The sequence below is a fragment of the Orcinus orca genome, chromosome 6 (assembly GCF_937001465.1).
Source record: "Orcinus orca chromosome 6, mOrcOrc1.1, whole genome shotgun sequence".
Lineage (NCBI taxonomy): Eukaryota > Metazoa > Chordata > Mammalia > Artiodactyla > Delphinidae > Orcinus > Orcinus orca.
Window position 1 is genome coordinate 34040698 of NC_064564.1, and position 20132 is coordinate 34060829.

Genomic DNA, 20132 nt, shown 5'->3' on the forward strand with positions numbered 1-20132 from the left:
ACTACATATTGTATGAAATTTATATGAAATTTCCAGAAAAGGCAAATCTAGAGACAGAAAGCAGATTAGTGGTTGCCTGGAATGAGATGGGACCAGAGATTGACTGAAAACAAAAAACTTTTTGAGGTGATGGAAATGTTCTTAAACTGGATTGTGGTGATAAATGCACAACTTTATAAATTTACTAAAAACCATTCTATGCTTAAAATGGGTACATTCTATGGCATGTCAATTGTACCTCAATAATCTATGAGTCCATAGTGATACTCAAAAAACAGGGGTTGGGGAGTGGGAGAGAAACTTTGCTATCATTGCGAATGACCATTGTACCAATTTGTTAGTCTGAAAATTGGAAATTAAAGCAAAAGAATGAAGCATCACTCACCTTGCTTTGCCGGTTGAAATTATAGTTAATTTCTAATTATAGGAGAATGCTGTTAATAAGTGTAGAAGAAATGATAAACTTAGGAAAATATTATTTTGCAAAACCCAATAAAATAACTGATTCAGGCAAGAATAATTTCTGTATGCTAATACCACTAAGTAAAAGGATTGAGGGACCAGGATATTCAAATGGTAGCAAAGCGTAACCCACAGAGTACTTCTAATTGTAAAGGGAGAAACATATCTTTACAATGGAGAGATCTGATGATCACCTCCTTAGCCTATGGGACAAACTTCGCAACATTAATAGTAGAACAACTTGACATTAATATCACCTGAAATAATGTAATATGAAGTCCACAGCATCATTTATGAAGTATTCTTGTCAAAAATGTCTGACCTGAAGCTAATTAAGTCTTTAGAACAAAATCAGCTTACAAAACTACATATGTTAGAGGAATACATAACTCCTTGAGAAAGCAATCAGACAAATCTAATGTGAGACATCCTAAAACACAACTGGCCTGGTCCCCTCAAAATGTCTTATAATAAAAAAATAAAGTTGAGGGAATGTTCTAGATTAGAAGAGACTAAACAGACTTAATAGTCAACACACACACATTACCTTATATCTTGCCAACATATATACACACACACACACACACAACTGGTGACTACAGGTGTTGAGTATATAGATGTTCATGTACTATTACTTCAGTTTTTCTAAAGGTTTGATCATTTTCTTAATATAAAGTTGAAAAAGGATAAGAGATCAAGAACAAAGGAAAAGAGGAGAAAACAATCACAAAATTTTAAAAGCAGGGAAGAAGATGAACAAGACAACTTATAAAAACAGAGGAAGGAGTATCCCATGCCAGTAGTAAAGAAAGCCAAGAAACAATCTGATTCATATTATTGAGCTCTTTCTTAAATGGTAGCACCAGATGCTTCTGGAAATTGGAGTTAGGTAAATGTTCAACAGTCTGTTTAAGAAGTTGTTGGAGCTCCTATATACTATTCGTTATCCCACAAAATAGCCAGCCAGGACACTGTAAAGTAAGCAAAAGAAGGGCAAAATACAGCAAGATCTTCATTTTTCCTTAAGAGGAAATCAACAAGTGATGTTAAAAACTTAAAGGATAATTTTTAAGTTGCAGCATAAACATGTTCTTTGAGATATGGAAGTAAAAACTAGGAAGATAAGTTAAAGAGTTGAAGGTGACTGTCTCTGAAGAACAGCTAATGCGGGTGGCAGACAGGAGTGAACTGTGTTCATATTTGGCTCTTTAAATAATATGCATATATAACTTTGATAAAAATAAAAATGAAGTAAAACATAACAGTAATAACAAAGAGATACAGCTCACTCATAGAGTGTTTATCTACTCTATGGATTATCTATGATACATGTTTAATCCTGGTCTATCATATGGAGCATTCTCACAAAAATTACTTAATATTTACTCAGATTGAATATAAATTATATTGAATATTGTTAAAAATAAAGCCATTCAAACAAATAAAGGAAAACTAAATACAACAAAAACTGTAACATTTGATTTTTCTAATTTTGCACAGAAATGTTAGAATTCTTATTTAATATTTATAACAATCACAGAAAATAACCACTTGACACTATTATATGCTAGAAGTGTAATAAGCACTGAAATACAGAAATTATTCTATATCAAAGACCTCACAGTCTAAAGGAGCAGTTAAACAAAAATTAAAATGACTGTTGCTATGATAAATGAATTTATTACATTTATCTAACTATAGAATATCTCTTACATAATACATTGCATAAAAGCCCAAAATCAAGGTTTAAATCTCATGTCCACGACTGACTTAGCTGTTGTAGGCTTGGGTAAGTTACTTAACTTCATGCCTCAGATTGTTCCTGTCTTCTGACAGCATCCAGGAAATAGTAACAGGCAAACTTATGAGCTTGTAAAATAAAATCCTAGAGCTTACAAAAAATGGTAGCTCTAAATCCAACTTTACAAAATAATTACATTAAATATAAATGGACTAAACACTCCAAATAAAAGGCAGGGATTATCAAAAAGGATAAAAATGCAAGACCCAGCTATATGCTAACCACAAGACACTCACCTTAAATATAAGGAACAGATAAAAACAAAAAGTTGGAAAATGATAAACATACAGTAAATATAAGAAATCTGTATTGTCTATATTAATACCAGATAAAACTTCAAGATTATTAGATATGAAAAGGAACATTTTTAAAGATAAAAGGATCAATTTATAAGGAAAAAATCCTAATCATCAATGTGTGTGTACCTAATTACAGAGCTTCAAAATATATGAACTGAAAATTGACAGAACTGAAAGGAGAAATAAACAAATCCATAATTATAATTGAAAATTTCAACATTCCTCTCTCAGAAATTGTAAGCCAATTAGAAAGAAAATCAGTAAAGACAGAGAATACTTGAACAACACCTAACCAAACTGACTTTACTGATATTTATAGAACATCACATCCAACCATGGTAGAAAAAACACTTTTTTCAAGTGTACACAGATCAGAAAAATGCAAATTACACTGCAATGGGATACCACTATACATGCTAAAAACAAAAAAACTGACAATACCAAATATTGGTGAGAATATGAAACAAACGAAATTTAATAGGTTGCTAGTTGGAGTAGAATAGTACAACCTCTCTGGAAAATGGCTTATCAGTTTCTTCTAAAGTTAAACCTATACTTACCATATAACCCAGAAATCCCACTCCTAGGAATTTACAGAAGAGAAATCAAAATATATGTCAAAAGAAGGCTTATACATAAATATTACTTAAATTTTTACTTACAGTAACCAAAAACTGCAAAACCCAAATATCTATCCTCAAATGAATGGATAACAAAATGTGATATATTCATAAAATACAATACAATTCAGCATTAAAAAAGAATGATCACTGATACATTCAATAACATAGCTGAATCTCAAAAACATGATGATGAGCAAAAGATGCCAGACACAACAGTTCTGGAGGCTCAAATTCCAAGATCAAACTGTTGGCAAGTTTGGTTTCTTCTGAGGTCTCTCTCCTTACAGATTGCTGCTCTCTGTGTACATGAGTTCCTCGTATCTCCTTCTCTTCTTCTAAGGACAACCAGTCAGATTGGACTCCCAGATTAAGCCCCACCATAATGGCTTCATTTTAATTTAATTACCTTAAGTTACATTCTGAGGTTCTTGGAGTTGGGACTTGAACACATGAATTTGGAGGGGACACAATTTAGCTCATAACAAGCCTCCTAACTGGTCTTTCTCCATTCAGTTCGGCTCTACTCTGCACAGAGCAGCTTTGTTACTTATAAAATGTAAATATAATCATTTTTATCATAATAGTAATCTCCTGAAAACACTTCAGGGACACTCTGCTGCTCTAAGGATAAAGACCAAAATCCTCTAAGAGGCTTTCAGTATTCTTTATGATCTGTTCCTTGCTTACCACACTGGTGTTGTCTTCTGGCCACTTCCTTCTTACACTCTAGGCTACAGTCATTACATGCAGAAAGCATCAGAACTGTTTTCATTTATTAAAAAGTGCTGTGATCTTTGTTGCCTGAAGGCCTCTATAATTTTGTTTATAAGGGATAAATTTATTTATTTATTTTTGGCTGTGTTGGGTCTTTGTTGCTGCACGTGGGCTTTCTCTAGTTGCAGCAAGCGGGAGCTACTCTTGGTTGTGGTGCATGGGCTTCTCATTGCGGTGGCTTCTTTGTTGCGGAGCACGGGCTCTAGGCACACTGACTTCAGTAGCTGTGGCATGTAGGCTCAGCAGTTGTGGCTTGCGGGCTCTAGAGCACAGGCTCAGTAGTTGTGGCGCACGGGTTTAGTTGCTCCGCAGTATGTGGGATCTTCCTGGACTGGGGATCGAACCCATGTCCCCTGCATTGGCAGGCAGATTCTTAACCACTGCGCCACTAGGGAAGTCCTCTCTGCAAATGTTGTTTGTTCCCTCTTCCTGGATTATTTTCCTGCTCTTTCCTATTCTTACCTATCCTTCAATTCTCACTCAGCTCATAGGTCATCTTCTCTGGGAAGCTCCCTGACTACTCTCCTCACTCTGCAGCAGTCAGGCTCCTCATGTGCTCCTATAACATCCCCTGTTTCATATTATAGCATTCACATGACTTTATAATTGCCTGTCTCTAGACTCCCCACTAAAATCTTAAGATACAGTTCATTTCTTTTGGGTACTTATAGTCCTGGAATAGTGGTTCTCAATATGTATATGCATTTTTTGCCACTCTATATTCACAACAGACTCCCATAATTAAAATAATTCATGAAAATCACTGTTTTAGTCCAGAGGTATCATACACATAAAAGGTTGCACATGAGATTTAGGACAAGTCCTATGCATTAACATGCATTGTTTGGATAGGTAATAGAGGAAATTAAATAAGGAACTGTATAAAATCTGACTCAGGATTTTCTTCTTAGAAAATAAGTTAATCATTATAAACTGTCTATTTCAATAATCCTGAAATAAAGTTAAATCATGCTAAAGAATATTTAGAGCTTTAAAAAAATCACAATATAAAGGGATAAATAAAATTGACATAAACAGAATACTAATGCAATCATTCCCATTATTTCGATTACCTGTTAAGTTCATCCAGACATAAGCGCAGTGTTTCATATGTTGTTAGAGCAATTTCACATTTCCTCTGTTTCACACGAGTCAGTTCACTGTCTTTTTTGTTACCATGTAAAATAGTGACTCTGAAATATCCCCAGGTGTCCAGTTCATCCCTCCAGTTGTAGAGGACAGAAAGAGGAGCAACTATTAAGAACATCTGTAAAAAGAAGAAAAAAAATTTAATGATATAATTTTTTAAATGAAAAAGAACCCCAAAGTTAAATCCAGAATATCAATAGTCCTATTCCTTGATTTTTGACACTGTAGTTAATAAGTATAAATACAACTGAGAAATTGAATATATCTGGACTTAGAAGTCCATCAAAAAATACTGTTGTTTACTTAGCACCTTATTAGGAAAAAAATAGATACCCAACCTTGTCCAAAGGAGCAGCTATTTTTTATTTTCCCCCCAAAAGGAGTTGAGAGATAAGAAAAAAATAATTCTCCAAAACAAAAAAAAAGAGAGCATAATCAGGATCCCAGTAATAACTTCAAGGGCCATGTGGGTAATAGAAATATGCAAAGCAGGCCAGGTTTTTTATTGAAATGTATGGTCTTCCAGAGCTCTCTTTCCTTTTCACTTTCCTAGTCCATTTCCTCTCCCCCTCTCTCAGATACTATCAGTTGATAACCTGGAAAATTCACTGGAAAATTGAAGCAATTAGAAGAAAACCTCTTCTCTTATCACTAGATCAATAACCTACCTATAATTACTTCTATATATTCTGCTCTCCCATCTATTACCATGGGTGAACTGTCTATGTTCTTTTCTAAAGACAAACCCTGAACTTATATAGTGGCTCCAATCACTTCCTGTCAACCTGAAGTCAATGATGAAGAAACTGTTCCCAATCTGCCCAACATGATTACATTTTGCTTTTCAATGGACCGCATACAACCCCAAGCAAACACATTCTAATATATATTTCTCAGCGTTAAAAAACAAACCTAACAAACAAAAAAGTTCCTTCTTAAACCTACATCTCTCTCTAGCTATCCCCCATTACTTTACTTTCTTTATAGAAATGATCCTCAGGAGTTATCAATACTTGCTGTCCCTACTTACTCTCCTCCTGCTCTCTCTTAACTCATGTAAGTGGGACTTCTGCCCTAACCCATTAAGATTAACAATATTTGTTTAATCTTGAAATAAATGTTTTGGGGTTTCACCAACATTTCCTGTACTAATCCCAAATCCTGTTGTCATCAGCCATTTTAATTTTTAATGTTTTTATCTCTTACTGTTACCACTATTCCTAAGCTATTATCTTTAATAGGGTTTTAAGTAAGTTTCTTTTCTGCAGTTTTATACTTGTCCTACTTGATAAAGATAAGCCAATTACACATACATACAAACAAAAAAATAAAATAACAAACAAAAAATAATACAATACTACTCTAAATCCTACACTCTCTTCTATGAAACATTTCAGCTGGGCCATTTGTCAGCTGTAAGATGTCATATCTGTGACTTTGTTTTAGAAACAGGAAAAAGAAAAAGAAGAGAAGATTAACCTACTAAATGTGAGAGTTCCTTTTTTCTACCCCAGCATCAAGCATATATAAGTACTTTTTTGTCATACGTGATTCATCTCAAATAGTTTCATCTTCTGGCTCGGAATTTATCCTATGAATTCCATTTTTCTCCTACTACCTTCAAATAAAAAATTTGGGCTCCAAGTAATAAGCCCAGTTATTGTCTCTGCCCAACCCCCCAACCTTTTTACTTTTTAATATCATAAGATGAAAATGTTATCCAAACTCCATCTGAGCACTTTGAGCAGTTTTCCACTCGAGGGGTCATTCATCAAAGGTGTCAACGAATCTACACTTTGTTGTACAGCAGAAACTAACACACCATTGTAAAGCAATTATACTCCAACAAAGGTGCTAAAATAAATTAAAAAAAAAAATCCCAAACATAAAAAAAAAAAAAAGGTGCCAATGAACCTAAAGATTCCTGGAATCGGCCCTAAGATTCCAGAAGTTGTTTAAAAATTAAGACATTCCTTATAGACATTATTGGTCTTCAAAGTTGTAAAAGGTAAATCAAATGGATCAATAACTCATTTTAATACTAAAAGAGGTAAGAGAACTGAGTTATGCCATTTAACAGACATTAACCCAAGGACTTCACATACAAATGCTATAAAGTAAAAATATTTATTATTTCCTTTTTAGAGATGAGAAAACTAAAGTATAGATGTGTTAAATAATATGCCCAAGGTCATAATGCTATAAAGTGGAAAAGTAAGTATTTGAACCCATGTCTGTGTAATGCCAAAGCTCTTAACCAACAATGATATATCATGTTAGCACCTTAAATCAGAAAGCCTATGACCTTGAGATGCATAACATTCTTATTTGCCACTGTAACTATGGTACTTTGTGCTGTGCTTAGAAAACAAAGGTGTTCAGTTGATAAATGACATAATGAATAAAAGCATGTGTCAGTGGCAAGGTAGGAATAGCACTGTCTATGCAGAGGACAATGACAGACCACCAGAGCCAAAGTAAAAATTTCACATTGGAGGAAGTGTGATATCAAGCTGAAAAATAAAATGTACCTATATTGAGAGAACTCACAGACCATAAAATTGGAATTTTTGCTATTTAATGCAAAACTCTAAAGCATATTCCCTGTAATTAACTCTACAATCTTAATACTTTCAAAAATGCCAAATCTAATTAATTTACATCCTAATTGTGCATAATTGATAACTTTTCCTTTGATATATTATGGCTATTTAATATATGGAAATTTAAGTTGAGAATCCACTCTAGGAGCCTCTGCAAATCCCTTTTAGAAAAGCAGCATAATAGTAATACCAAAACTTGATAAACAGTCTTAACAAAGTAGAAAATTATAGACCAATATCACTTAGATCAATGGAGAGCAAAACAATAAATATCATCTCTTCTAATTAAACAAAAGTAAATAAAACATGAGAATGGAAATGACAAGTAAAATTATATTTTCAGAAAACATAAGTAAAGCAAATAAATGAACAGTAAATTAACTAACAAGAATATCAAAGAATTAAGAAAGTCAAATTTAAAAATATATGTGGCACCTTAAATAACTTAGACCAGATTGACTTATAACTTATATACAAATGATTCCAAAAGCAGCAGAATGTATTCTTAAGTTCACATGCGACATTCTCCAGGATAGACCATATGTTAAGCCACAAAAAAAGTCAATATATTTATGAAGGTTGAAATCATATCAAGCATCTTTCCTGATGACAGTGGTATAAAACTAGAAATCAATTACAAGACAAAAACTGGAAAATTCACAAATTTGTGTATATTAAACAACATGCTACTGAACAACCAATGAGTCAAAGAAGAAATCAAAGGAGGAATCAAAAAATACCTTAAGACAAATGAAAATGGAAATATAATGTACCAAAATTTATTGCTGCAGCAAAAGCAGTTCTATGAGGAAAGTTCATAGTGATAAATGACTACCTCAAGAAACAAAAAAATTCTCAAATACACAACCAAACTTACACCTCAAGGAACTAGAAAAACACAAACTAGAAAATGAAGCCTAAGGTTAGTAGAAGGAGGAAAATAATAAAGATCAGAGTGGAAATAAACAAAATAGAGACTAAAAAGATGACAGACAAGGTTAATGAAACTAAGAGCTGATTCTCTGACAACACACACAAAATTGGCAAACCTTTAGCTAGACATAACAGAAATAAAGATAGAGAGCTCAAATAAAATCAGAAATAAAAGAGGAGAACTTACAGTTGATACCACAGATATAAAAAGGATCATAAGAGACAACTACTAACAATTTTATGCCAACAAATTGGAAAACTAGAAGAAAGGGATATATTCTTAGAAACATACAATGTACCAAGACTGAATCATGAAGAAATAGAAAATCTGAACAGAACAGTTCCTAGTAAGGAAATTGAATAAGTAACCAAAAACCTCCAAATAAACAAAAGTTCAGGACCAGACAGCTTCACTGGTAAAATCTATCAAACATTCAAAGAAGAATTAATACCAATCCTTCTCAAACTTTTTGAAAAAACAGAAGAGCAGGGGATGCTTCCAAACTTATTTTATGAGGCCCAATACCAAAACCAGACAAGGATACCACAAGAAAGGAAAATTATAGGCTATATCCCTGATGAACATAAATATAAAAATCCTCAATGAAATATTAGCAAAATGAATCCAACAATACATCAAAAATGATCATAAATTATGATCAAGTGAGATTTATTCCATAGATGCAAGGACGATTCAACATATGCAAATCAACTGCATGATACACCACATTAACAAAATGAAGAATAAAAACCATACGGTCATCTCAATAGAGCAGAAAAAGCATTTGAGGAAATTCAACATCCATTTATGATAAAAACTCAACAAATTGGGTACAGAGACAACATACCTCAACATAATAAAGGCCATATACGACCAGCACACAGTTAACATCATACTCAATAGTGAGAGCTGAAAACTTTTCCTGTAAGACAAGGAACAAGACAAAGATGCACACTTTCACCACTTTTATTCCCATAGTACTGAAAATCCTAATCAGAGGGGGAAAAAAAATCCAAATTTGAAAGGAAGTAAAACTGTCGCTATTTGCCAAAGACATAGAAATACACGGAAAACCCTAAACATTCCACCAGAAAACTGTTAGAATTAATAAAGAAATTGAGTAAAGTTACAGGATACAAAATCAATACAAAAATCCGTTTTATTTTTATACACTAACAACTATTAGAAAGAGAAATTAAGCAAACAATCTCATTTACAACTGTATCAAAAAGGATAAAATAACTAGAAATAAATTTAAACAAAGAAATAAAAAACCTGTATACTGAAAACTATGAGACACTGATGAAAAAAATTTTAAATGTCACAAATAAATAGTAAGATAATCAATGCTCATGGAAGAATAAATATTGTCAAGATATCAATAAATGGTGCTGGAAAAACTGGATAACCACATGCAAAAGAATGAAACTGGGTCACTGTCTTATACCATACACAAAAATGAACTCAAAATGGATTAAAGACTTGAAATTAAGACCTGAAACCATAAAACTCCTAGAAGAAAACATATGCAGTAAGCTCCTTTACATCTTGACAATGATTTTTTTGATTTGACACCAAAGGCAAAGGCAACAAAAGCAAAAACCAAAAAGTAGGACTACATCAAGCTAAAAAGCTTCTGTACAACAAAGAAAACCATCAATAAAATGAAAAGGAAATCTACCAAATGGGAGAAAATATTTGCAGACCATGTATATAACAAGGGGTTAATATCGAAAATATATGAAGAACTCAGTAGCAAAAAATCAAACAAGTAGCATCATTTGCGAGATAATAAACTAAAGAAATAGTGTACAGTAAATAGAATACTGGAAAATTTTTTGTTTAATCACCATTGAAATTGTGTCTGATGCTGGTATTATGACTGCTAGAAAAATCCTCCCTCTCTGCATTAATACTGATTATGAATTTTACACAATCTTTAAAGTTTTATCATACAAGATAGTAGTATTTTTAAAAGAATTTACTTTGATTCATTTTCATAAAGACTGAATTCCAATCTTAACAGCCTAAATCTAAAGAATCATTCCAAGAATATTTGAAATGTATAGTTTGTATCTTTTCCTTTAGGAATTTATTCTTGGCACAAAACATCTATTTCACACATTCTTAGATGATTTATTCACACTTGAAAAGGTTAAAAATATATATAAGATGCATCGTGTATCACACATACATACCTCAAACCCATCACTCCTTAATCGATAACATTTAAATTCATTAAAAGGACTTTTTTCAAGTAGTTCGAACATTAATTTTTCAATATTCCATTGCAATTTTGGCATTAGCATAATAAATATAAAGAAATTTATTTCTCTTCTAGCTATTTAATAGACTATCTTTTAAATTTATTTATTTATGGCTGTGTTGGGTCTTCGTTTCTGTGTGAGGGCTTTCTCTAGTTGTGGCAAGGAGGGGCCACTCTTCATCACGGTGCATGGGCCTCTCACTATCGCGGCCTCTCTTGTTGTGGAGCACAGGCTCCAGATGCACAGGCTCAGTAATTGTGGCTCACGGGCCCAGTTGCTCCGCGGCATGTGGGATCTTCCCAGACTAGGGCTTGAACCCATGTCCCCTGCATTGGCAGGCAGATTCTCAACCACTGTGCCACCAGGGAAGCCCAAATGACTATCTTTTAAAAATGCACTGAGGTTTTAAATGGATCAAGACAAATTTATCTTTTGTAAATTTCATCACACAAAATTATAAGTTTTGTTTGAATTTGCTTCTGGGGAATACTGTAGGACGTCACTGGTAATCTCACTAAAAACATTCTTTATAGGATTCCAGTTCAAATGATTAACTAAACACATGCATTTATTGATGCCAATAAAACAAAAGGACAAATATAAAAATAAATCCATAATAGCAGTAAAATGCCTGGAAGGGCACTACCGGATGATCAGAACACTACAAAAACAGATGACAACTGACATACTTGAAGACCTGAGGAATCCATCCTTTACCTACATAAGAGAAAACTTCCAAAAAAAAAAAAAAAAGAAAACCCACAAAGTGAGTTTTCCTAGAAGAAACTTAAATATGACAACAACCAACAAAATAAAACAACAACAAAAACTCAATGAAGAACAGGCAGTTGGAAGGACTGGGTCATGGAAACGAATGGAACATTAAATGTAAATAGATTAAATTCTCCAATCAAAAGACATAAAGTGGTTGAATGGATTTTTTAAAAAAAAGACCCAAACACATATTACCAACGAAATTCACTTCAGCTTTAAAGACACATATAAACTTAAGGTGAGTGGATGGAAAATGATATTCCATGCAAATGGAAACCAAAAGAAAGTGGGGATAGCTATTCTGAGAGACAAAGAAGGTCATTAGATCATGATAAAAGGGTCAATTCATCAACAGGATGTAACAGCTGTAAATATTTATACACCCAATATCAGAACACCTACATATATAAAGGAAATATTAACAGATGTGAAGAGGAAAAAAATGACAACAATAAAATAATAGGGAACTTCAATACTCCACTTTCAACAATGGATCACTCAGACAGAAAATCAATAAAGAAACATTGAACTTAAACTACACATTGCATCAGATGGACCTAGTGACACATACAGAACATTCAACAGGAGCAGAATACATATTCTTCTCAAGCACATATGGAACATTCTCCAGGACAGATAAAATGTTAGGAGACAAGACAAGTCTTAATAAACTTAAGAAGACTGAAATCATATCAAATATCTTATCACATAATGGTATGATATCAATCAAAGGGGAAAACTAAAAGATCCACAAATATGTCGAGATTAAATAATATGCTCCTCAACAGCCAATGGGTCAAAGAAGAAATCAAAAACGAAATCAAAAAATACCTTAAGACAAATGAAAACTGAAACACAACATACCAAAACTTATGGGACACAGCAAAAGGAGTTCTAAGAGGGAAGTATATAGTGATAAATGCCTATATTTAAAAAAAAAAAGTCATATATACAACCCAACTTTATACCTTAAGAATCTAGAAAAAGAAGAACAAATTAAGCCCAAAGTTAGAAGGAAAGAAACAACAAAGATCAGAGAGGATAAATGAAATAGAGACTAGAGAGATAATAGAAAAAATTAATAAAACTAAGGGCTGTTTTTTCAAAAGATAAACAAAACTGACACCCTTAACTAGACTAAGAAAAAGAGAAAAGGCTCAAATAAATATAATTAGAAATGAAACAGGAGACATTACAAATAATAACACAGAAATACAAAGGATCATATGAAATTACTCTGCACTATTATACACCACCAAATTAGATAAACTAGAAGAAATGGACAAATTACTATAAACAGACAACCTACCAAGACTGAATCATGAAGAAACAGAAAATCGGAACGGAACAATTACTAGTAAGGAGAATCAATCGTTAACCAAAAACCTCCAAACAAACAAAAATCTAGGACCAGACACCTTCACTGGTAAATTCTACCAAATTAACACCAATTCTTCCCACATTCTTCCAAAAAACATAGAAGAGGAGGTGATACTTCCAAACATTTACAAGGCCAGCATTACCCTGATACCAAAACCAGACAAGAACACCACAAGAAAGGAAAATTACAGGCTAATATCCCTGATAAACATAAATCCTCAGTGAAATACTAGCAAACTGAATTCAACAATACATTAAAAGGATCATACACCATCGTCAAGTGAGATTTATTCCAGGGATGCAAGGATGGTTCAACACATTCAAATCAATCTGAAAACAAAGCTAAAAACAGTACTTGAACTCTTGAAAACATAAAACACATTAAGAATTATAATGCTTCTTTAGGATCAAATTTAAATTGACACTAAGAATGGACCTAGGGCTTCCCTGGTGGCGCAGTGGTTGGGAGTCCACCTGCCAATGCAGGGGATGCAGGTTTGTGCCCTGGTCTGGGAGGATCCCACATGCCACAGAGCGGCTGGGCCCGTGAGCCATGGCCGCTGGGCCTGCGCGTCCGGAGGCCATGTGCTTCGCAACGGGAGAGGCCACAACAGTGAGAGGCCCGCGAACCGCAAAAAAAAAAAAAAAAGAATGTACCTATGCTATTGAAAATAATAGGAAATTTAAAGTAATAAGATTTTTTAATACCTTAAGCCAATACTTCTCAAAATTTTACACTGAAATGCCCTTAATCATAGACAAGAGTAAACTTGGACTTCTCAGCAATCTTATATATAAGAAATATGTAAAAGACACTGTTTAAAAACGTGCAGAAAGTGGATCATCACCATAATATGGTAAGGATTTCACGAAATCAGTTAAACTTAATTTCTATCCAGTTTCCTGGATACTGAGGACAATATAAAAGTCAGACACATACCTACAGTACACCTTTCTTTTTTGCATTTCATTTTTTTTTAGAAATCTTTTATTTTTTATAAGAATTATGTATAAGATATTTATAAACACACATTTACAAAGGAGAAAGCTGAAGAATGGATATGAATAGCATTAACAGTCACATGGGCAGAGACAGTGACAAGCCTAGACCTTAGCCTTTCTGATTCCAACTTTGATGTTCCTTGTATAGGATGGATTTGTTTCATATATTCAGGAGGTAATTATTCTGCTATGCAACTTTATCATTGAGGCACCTGTGTTAGCAATATCTACTACTGTCTGTATTTCATTCTCATATAGATAAAAAACAATACAATGGACTTCAATTAACTTTACATACACATTCATGGAAATTTAACAAATTAATCAAATTAAGTCATGTAAATCTTGCCAAGCAAAAGATTGAAAGCCCCAACCCACCCCCAAAATTCAAACTGAAATTACATTTTGCTATTTTCAGAGTCAATCATATCTAACTTGAGGACAAAACTGATAATCCTTCAGAAATTAGGTCTATGAAAGAAATGTTTAAATAATGTCTTTAAATCCTTATGTTTTAAATTTATACTATAATATATAATGTTTAAAAGTTTCCAGACACTTTTGCAATACCAGCTTCATGAACTGTACATTTCTAGATATCTTACCTTTTTTGCTGTAGAAGAAAGGGGTTCCTTTTTCATACTTCTTAGTAAAAACTCTGGCATATTATTTTCAATATCTTCACGAGTTCCCTTTTTACCCAAAACTGCAGCCAAAAATGAAATAACCTACGGAGAAAAAATCCAATTTTTTCAATCACTGTGTATCGTGATGGACAAAATTTTACTGTTTACCTGAATACTCAGTAAGTGACAATTTGAGTATGTACAAATAGATTTGCTGGGAGGAAACACAATATGAACCACTAGTATTGGTTTTCTTTATTTGTATTAACAAACAAATCTATAATATAAAAGTTACCCTTGAATGCAATAAAAAAAAATTAAAATAAAAATTCTCACATTGCCATCTCTTCCATGATAAGTTCTACTCACTCAATGAATTCTTTCTTGATCTCATCAGTTGAGATATCATATTCTCTATTATAATAAACTGTGTACATTCCTTTTTCCTTGTAGAAAATAAACTCATTAAAGGGGTAATACTTGGCTCAAAAATTTGTGCATTTTTCTGTATCCAATACATATAGGTGGAATGACAGAATGTTATTTTAAGATAAACTAAGGCAATTCATCATTATACACACCATTCTGAATAACAGCTATTCTCCAAATATCAAATGAGAAAGACAAAAAGACATAGGAAAAAAGGAAATGTAACTTCATACAATGAAAAGCAAGAGATATTTAAACTAGACCTTGGTTCAAATTTCAACCTAAGTTGCTTGGCAGATATGTGAACTTGGGCAACTAAGTTAATCTCTTTGAATAACTAAACTTATATGAAAATACCAAATATAATACTGGAAGAGTTGTTTTAAATATTAAGGGGAAAATATATGAGGTATACATATATATGGGGGAAAATAACTGATCATTACTTTAGAAAAATAAGTTATACAAATATTAAAATCTAAAGAAAAAATATGAGAGAATTAGAAAAACTATCAAAAAATAGTGTTTTCAACATGGTGTAGATCCTACAATGTGAATCTCAAATGATAGAAAAAAAGAATGGTGCAGAAGTATTTGAAGAGATAAGGGCTGAAAGCTTTCAAAAACTGATTTCAAAAATCAAGCCATACACAGAGGTTAAGAATCCATCTGCCAATTCAGGGAACAAGGGTTCAACCCCTGGTCCAGGAAGATCCCACATGCCGCAGAGCTACTGAGCCCACGCACCACAACTACTGAGCCTGCGCTCTAGAGCCCATGCTCCACAACAAGAGAAGCCACTGCAATGAGTAGCCCGCGTACTGCAACGAAGAGTAGCCCTCACTTGCCGCAGCTAGAGAAAGCCCGTACACAGCAAAGAAGACCCAGCACAGCCAAAAATAGATTAAATAATTTTTTTAAAAAGCAACATATTCCATGTCGACAAAGAACATGAAGCCAAAAAAAAAAAAAAAAAAAATCCACAAGTAGTTCCTGCAGGGAAAAAACTCAAAATTTGAGACAGAAATATATTAAAAGTGGTCAGAGGAAAAAACAGATTATCTATTAAGCAACAATTAGACAAACAGCTGATCTTGCAGCAAAAACAGTGGAGACGCTATACAACAGAGTGATATTTTTATTTAAGTCTTTAATCCATTTTGACTTTATTTTTTGTATATGGTGTTAGAGAATCTTCTAATTTCATTCTTTACATGTAGCTGTCCAGTTTTCCCAGTGCCACTAATTAAAGAGATTGTCTTTTCTCCACTGTATATTCTTGCCTCCTTTGTCATAGATTAATTGACCACAGGTGCATGGGTTTATTTCTGGATTTTCTATCCTGTTCCACTGATCTATGTCTGTTTTTGTGCCAGTATCATATGCCTTGAAGCTTTATAGAACAGTCTGAAGTCAGGGAGCCTGATTCCCCCAACTCTGTTTTTTCTTTCTCAAGATTACTTTGTCTATCTGGGGTCTTTTGTGTTTCCATACAAATTTTAAAATTTTTTGCTCTACTTCTGTGAAAAATGCCATTGGTAATTTGATAGGGATTGCATTGAATCTGTCACTGCCTAAATGTAAAAAACTCCTAAAGAAAAACACAGGCAGAACACTCTGACATAAAACGCAGCAATATCTTTTTGGATCCCTCTCCTAGAGTAATGGAAATAAAAATAAACTGGGACCTAATTAAATTGAAAACCTTTTCCACAGCAAAGGAAACCATAAACAAAACAAAAGACAACCTACATAATGGGAGAAAATATTTGCAAATGATGTGACTGACAAGGGATTAATTTCCAAAATATACAAATAGCTCATACAACTCAACATCAATAAAACAAACAACTCAACCAAAAAATGGGGAGAAGATCTAAATAGACATTTCTCCGAAGAAGACATAAAGATGGCCAAAAGAAACATGAAAAAAATGCTCAACATCACTAATTATTAGAGAAATGCAAATCAAAACTACAATGAGGTATCACCTCACTCCAGTCAGAATGGCCATCATCAAAAAGTCTATAAATAATAAATGCTGGAGAGGGTGTGGAGAAAAAGGAACCCTCCTACACTGTTGGTGGGAATGTAAGTTGGTACAGACACTATGGAGAACAGTATGGAGGTTCTGTTCACAATATGTGTGCCACTTACACAAAAAACATCTACAACAAGAGGTAGAGAAAGACCATTCAAACAAAAACCCAACGAAAGTTGATATAGCTATATTAATATAATACTGAAGCAAAAAGCATTACTATATTAAAGAGGCACACTTGATACTGATTAATTCATTTGGAAGTTATATGAAGTGTAAATTACTAAAGAAGAAACATTTACTGAAACAAAAGTAGTCAAATTGATAAGCACAATGGTAGATTTTGAAATAACTTAGTAAGAAAAAAACAAAGAAATCAGTAAAGATATAGAATATTTGAATAAAATGGTAAGCAAACTTTATCTAATAAACATTTGATAGACCACTGTAAACTACAGCAAAACATAGTTTCACTTAAAGTACACATAAAATATTTACCAAATTTGACATGAAAGTCATAAAGCAAATCTTAATACATCCAACAGACAAAAATCATACACAATATGTTCTTTGGTCACAGTGCAAGAAATCAGAAATAACAAAAAATATAAACAGAAAATCCCCAAATATTTGGAAAGTAAGGAATATATTTCAAAGTAGAACTCACAGTGGAGATTAGAAAATATTTAAGTTGAATACTAATGAGTAATAATTACATATTAAATTTGTGGAATACACTTAAAGACATGCTTTATGAACTTAAATGCATATATATTAGGACAGAAGAGAACCAGCTAATAAAATATTTAAGAATCTATCTGAAAAATATATAAAAATAACAGAAAACTTAACACACAAAAATAGAATTATAAAGCATGAAAAAGCATAAAATAAAAAAGATTGACAAAGCCAAATGATCCTTCTGTTAAAAGATTTTTAAAAGTGATGACCCCTAGAAAATTGATTAAAAAAAAAAAGAGAAACTAAGAGAACACGCAAACACACAAAAAAATATGTATAAGACATAATAAACATTGTTATGCCAATAACTGTGAAATTTTAGGTGAAATGGAAAAATAGAACTTATCAACACTGAAACAAGAAGAAATGGAAATTTTACATATTCAAATAACTATTATAGAAATCTAAATACATAATTACAAACCTTCTACAAAGAAAACTAAGGGTCAAATAGCCACCAATAAAGTCTACCAATGCTAAAGAAAGCTATAATGCCAGTCTTAGACAAACTCCTCCAGATTTTAGAAAAAGGGAGAAATGTTCTCAACTCATTTTATGAGTTCAACATAACCTTGATAAGGAAATCTAAGAAAAATATGGGAAATTTACAGGCCAATTTCTCACACTCACATAGAAGCAAAACTCTTAAAATATTAGCAAATGGAACATAGAAATGTAAAAAAGAAATATATACTAACACCAAGTTTGGTTGACTCTGGAAATGTAATGTTGGTTTAACCTTCAAAATTTAGATAACTAGTATCTTAGGTATTACACTTAGCTTTCCTAACTCTTAGCTTCCTTAAAATAAAAATAAATTAAAATAGGACAGTCTATTGGGTTGGTCAAAAGGTTTGCTCTGTTTTTTCCATAAGATGGTTCTAGTAGCACTTAGTTGTCTTCTAACTTCATTCAAAACAATTTTGTTAGATTGTATGTGACAGCTGTCATATCAGTGTGCATTTAAAAAAAAACATCAAAATTGGTGAATTTTTGTGTAGCCATTTTAATATTGAAGATGGAAGAAAAAAGTGATGACAGGGAAAAATCTACAACCAATATTACTCTACTGAGCAAGGATCTCATTCAGATTTGACGGAGAAACTAAAACCTTTACAGACAAGCAAAAGCTAAGAGAATTCAGCACAACCAAACCAGCCTTTCAACAAATGCTAAAGGAACTTCTCTAGGCAGGAAACACATGAGAAGGAAAAGACCAACAATAACAAACACAAAACAATTAAGAAAATGGTAATAAGAACATACATATCGATAATTACATTAAATGTAAATGGGTTAAATGCTCCAACCAAAAGACACAGACTGGCTGAATGGATACAAAAAAAGACCAGTATATATGCTGTCTAAAAGCGACCCACTTCAGACCTAGGGACACATACAGACTGAAAGTGAGGGGACGGAAAAAGATATTCCATGCAAATGGAAATCAAAAGAGGCTGGAGTAGCAATTCTTATACCAGACAAAATAGACTTTAAAACAAAGACTATTACAAGAGACAAAGAAGGACACTACATAATGATTAAGAGATCAATCCAAAAAGAAGATATAACAATTGTAAACATTTATGCACCCAAAATAGGAGCACCTCAATACATAAGGCAAATAGTAACAACCATAAAATGGGAAATTGACAGTAACACAATCATAGTAGGGGATTTTAATACCCCACTTTCATCAATGAACAGATCATCCAAAATGAAAATAAATAAGGAGACACAAGCTTTAAATGATACATTAAACAAGATGGACTTAATGATATTTATAGGACATTCCATCCAAAAACAACAGAATACACGATGTTCTAAAGTTTTCATGGAACATTCTCCAGGACAGACCATATCTTGGGTCACAAATCAAGCCTTGATATATTTAAGAAAATTGAAATCGTATCAAGTGTCTTTTCGGACCACAAGGCTATGAGACTGGATATCAATTACAGTAAAAAAAACTGTAAAAAATACAAACACATGGAGGCTAAACAATACACTACTTAATAACCAAGCGATCACTGAAGAAATCGAGGAGGAAATCAAAAAATACCTAGAAACAAATGACAATGAAAACAAGGTGACCCAAAGCTTATGGGATGCAGCAAAAGCAGTTCTAAGAGGGAAGTCTATGGCAATACAATCCTACCTTAAGAAAAAAGAAACAACTCAAATAAACAACCTAAGCTTACACCTAAAGCAATCAGAGAAAGAAGAA

At 32.9% G+C, this 20132-nt stretch overlaps 1 protein-coding gene across 6 annotated transcripts in view; it reads right to left on the reverse strand.

Moving 5' to 3' along the window:
- ERCC6L2 (ERCC excision repair 6 like 2) overlaps nucleotides 1-20132 on the reverse strand; it is a 154350-nt gene that overhangs the window by 105392 nt on the left and 28826 nt on the right. For all 6 annotated transcript variants that reach the window (XM_033411421.2, XM_033411420.2, XM_004283032.4 and 3 more), the window contains exons 3-4: nucleotides 14674-14796; nucleotides 5033-5226 (exon numbers count right to left, since the gene is read on the reverse strand). In XM_033411421.2, coding sequence (XP_033267312.1) covers nucleotides 5033-5226; nucleotides 14674-14796 — 317 coding nt within the window. The remainder of the gene's footprint in view (nucleotides 1-5032; nucleotides 5227-14673; nucleotides 14797-20132) is intronic.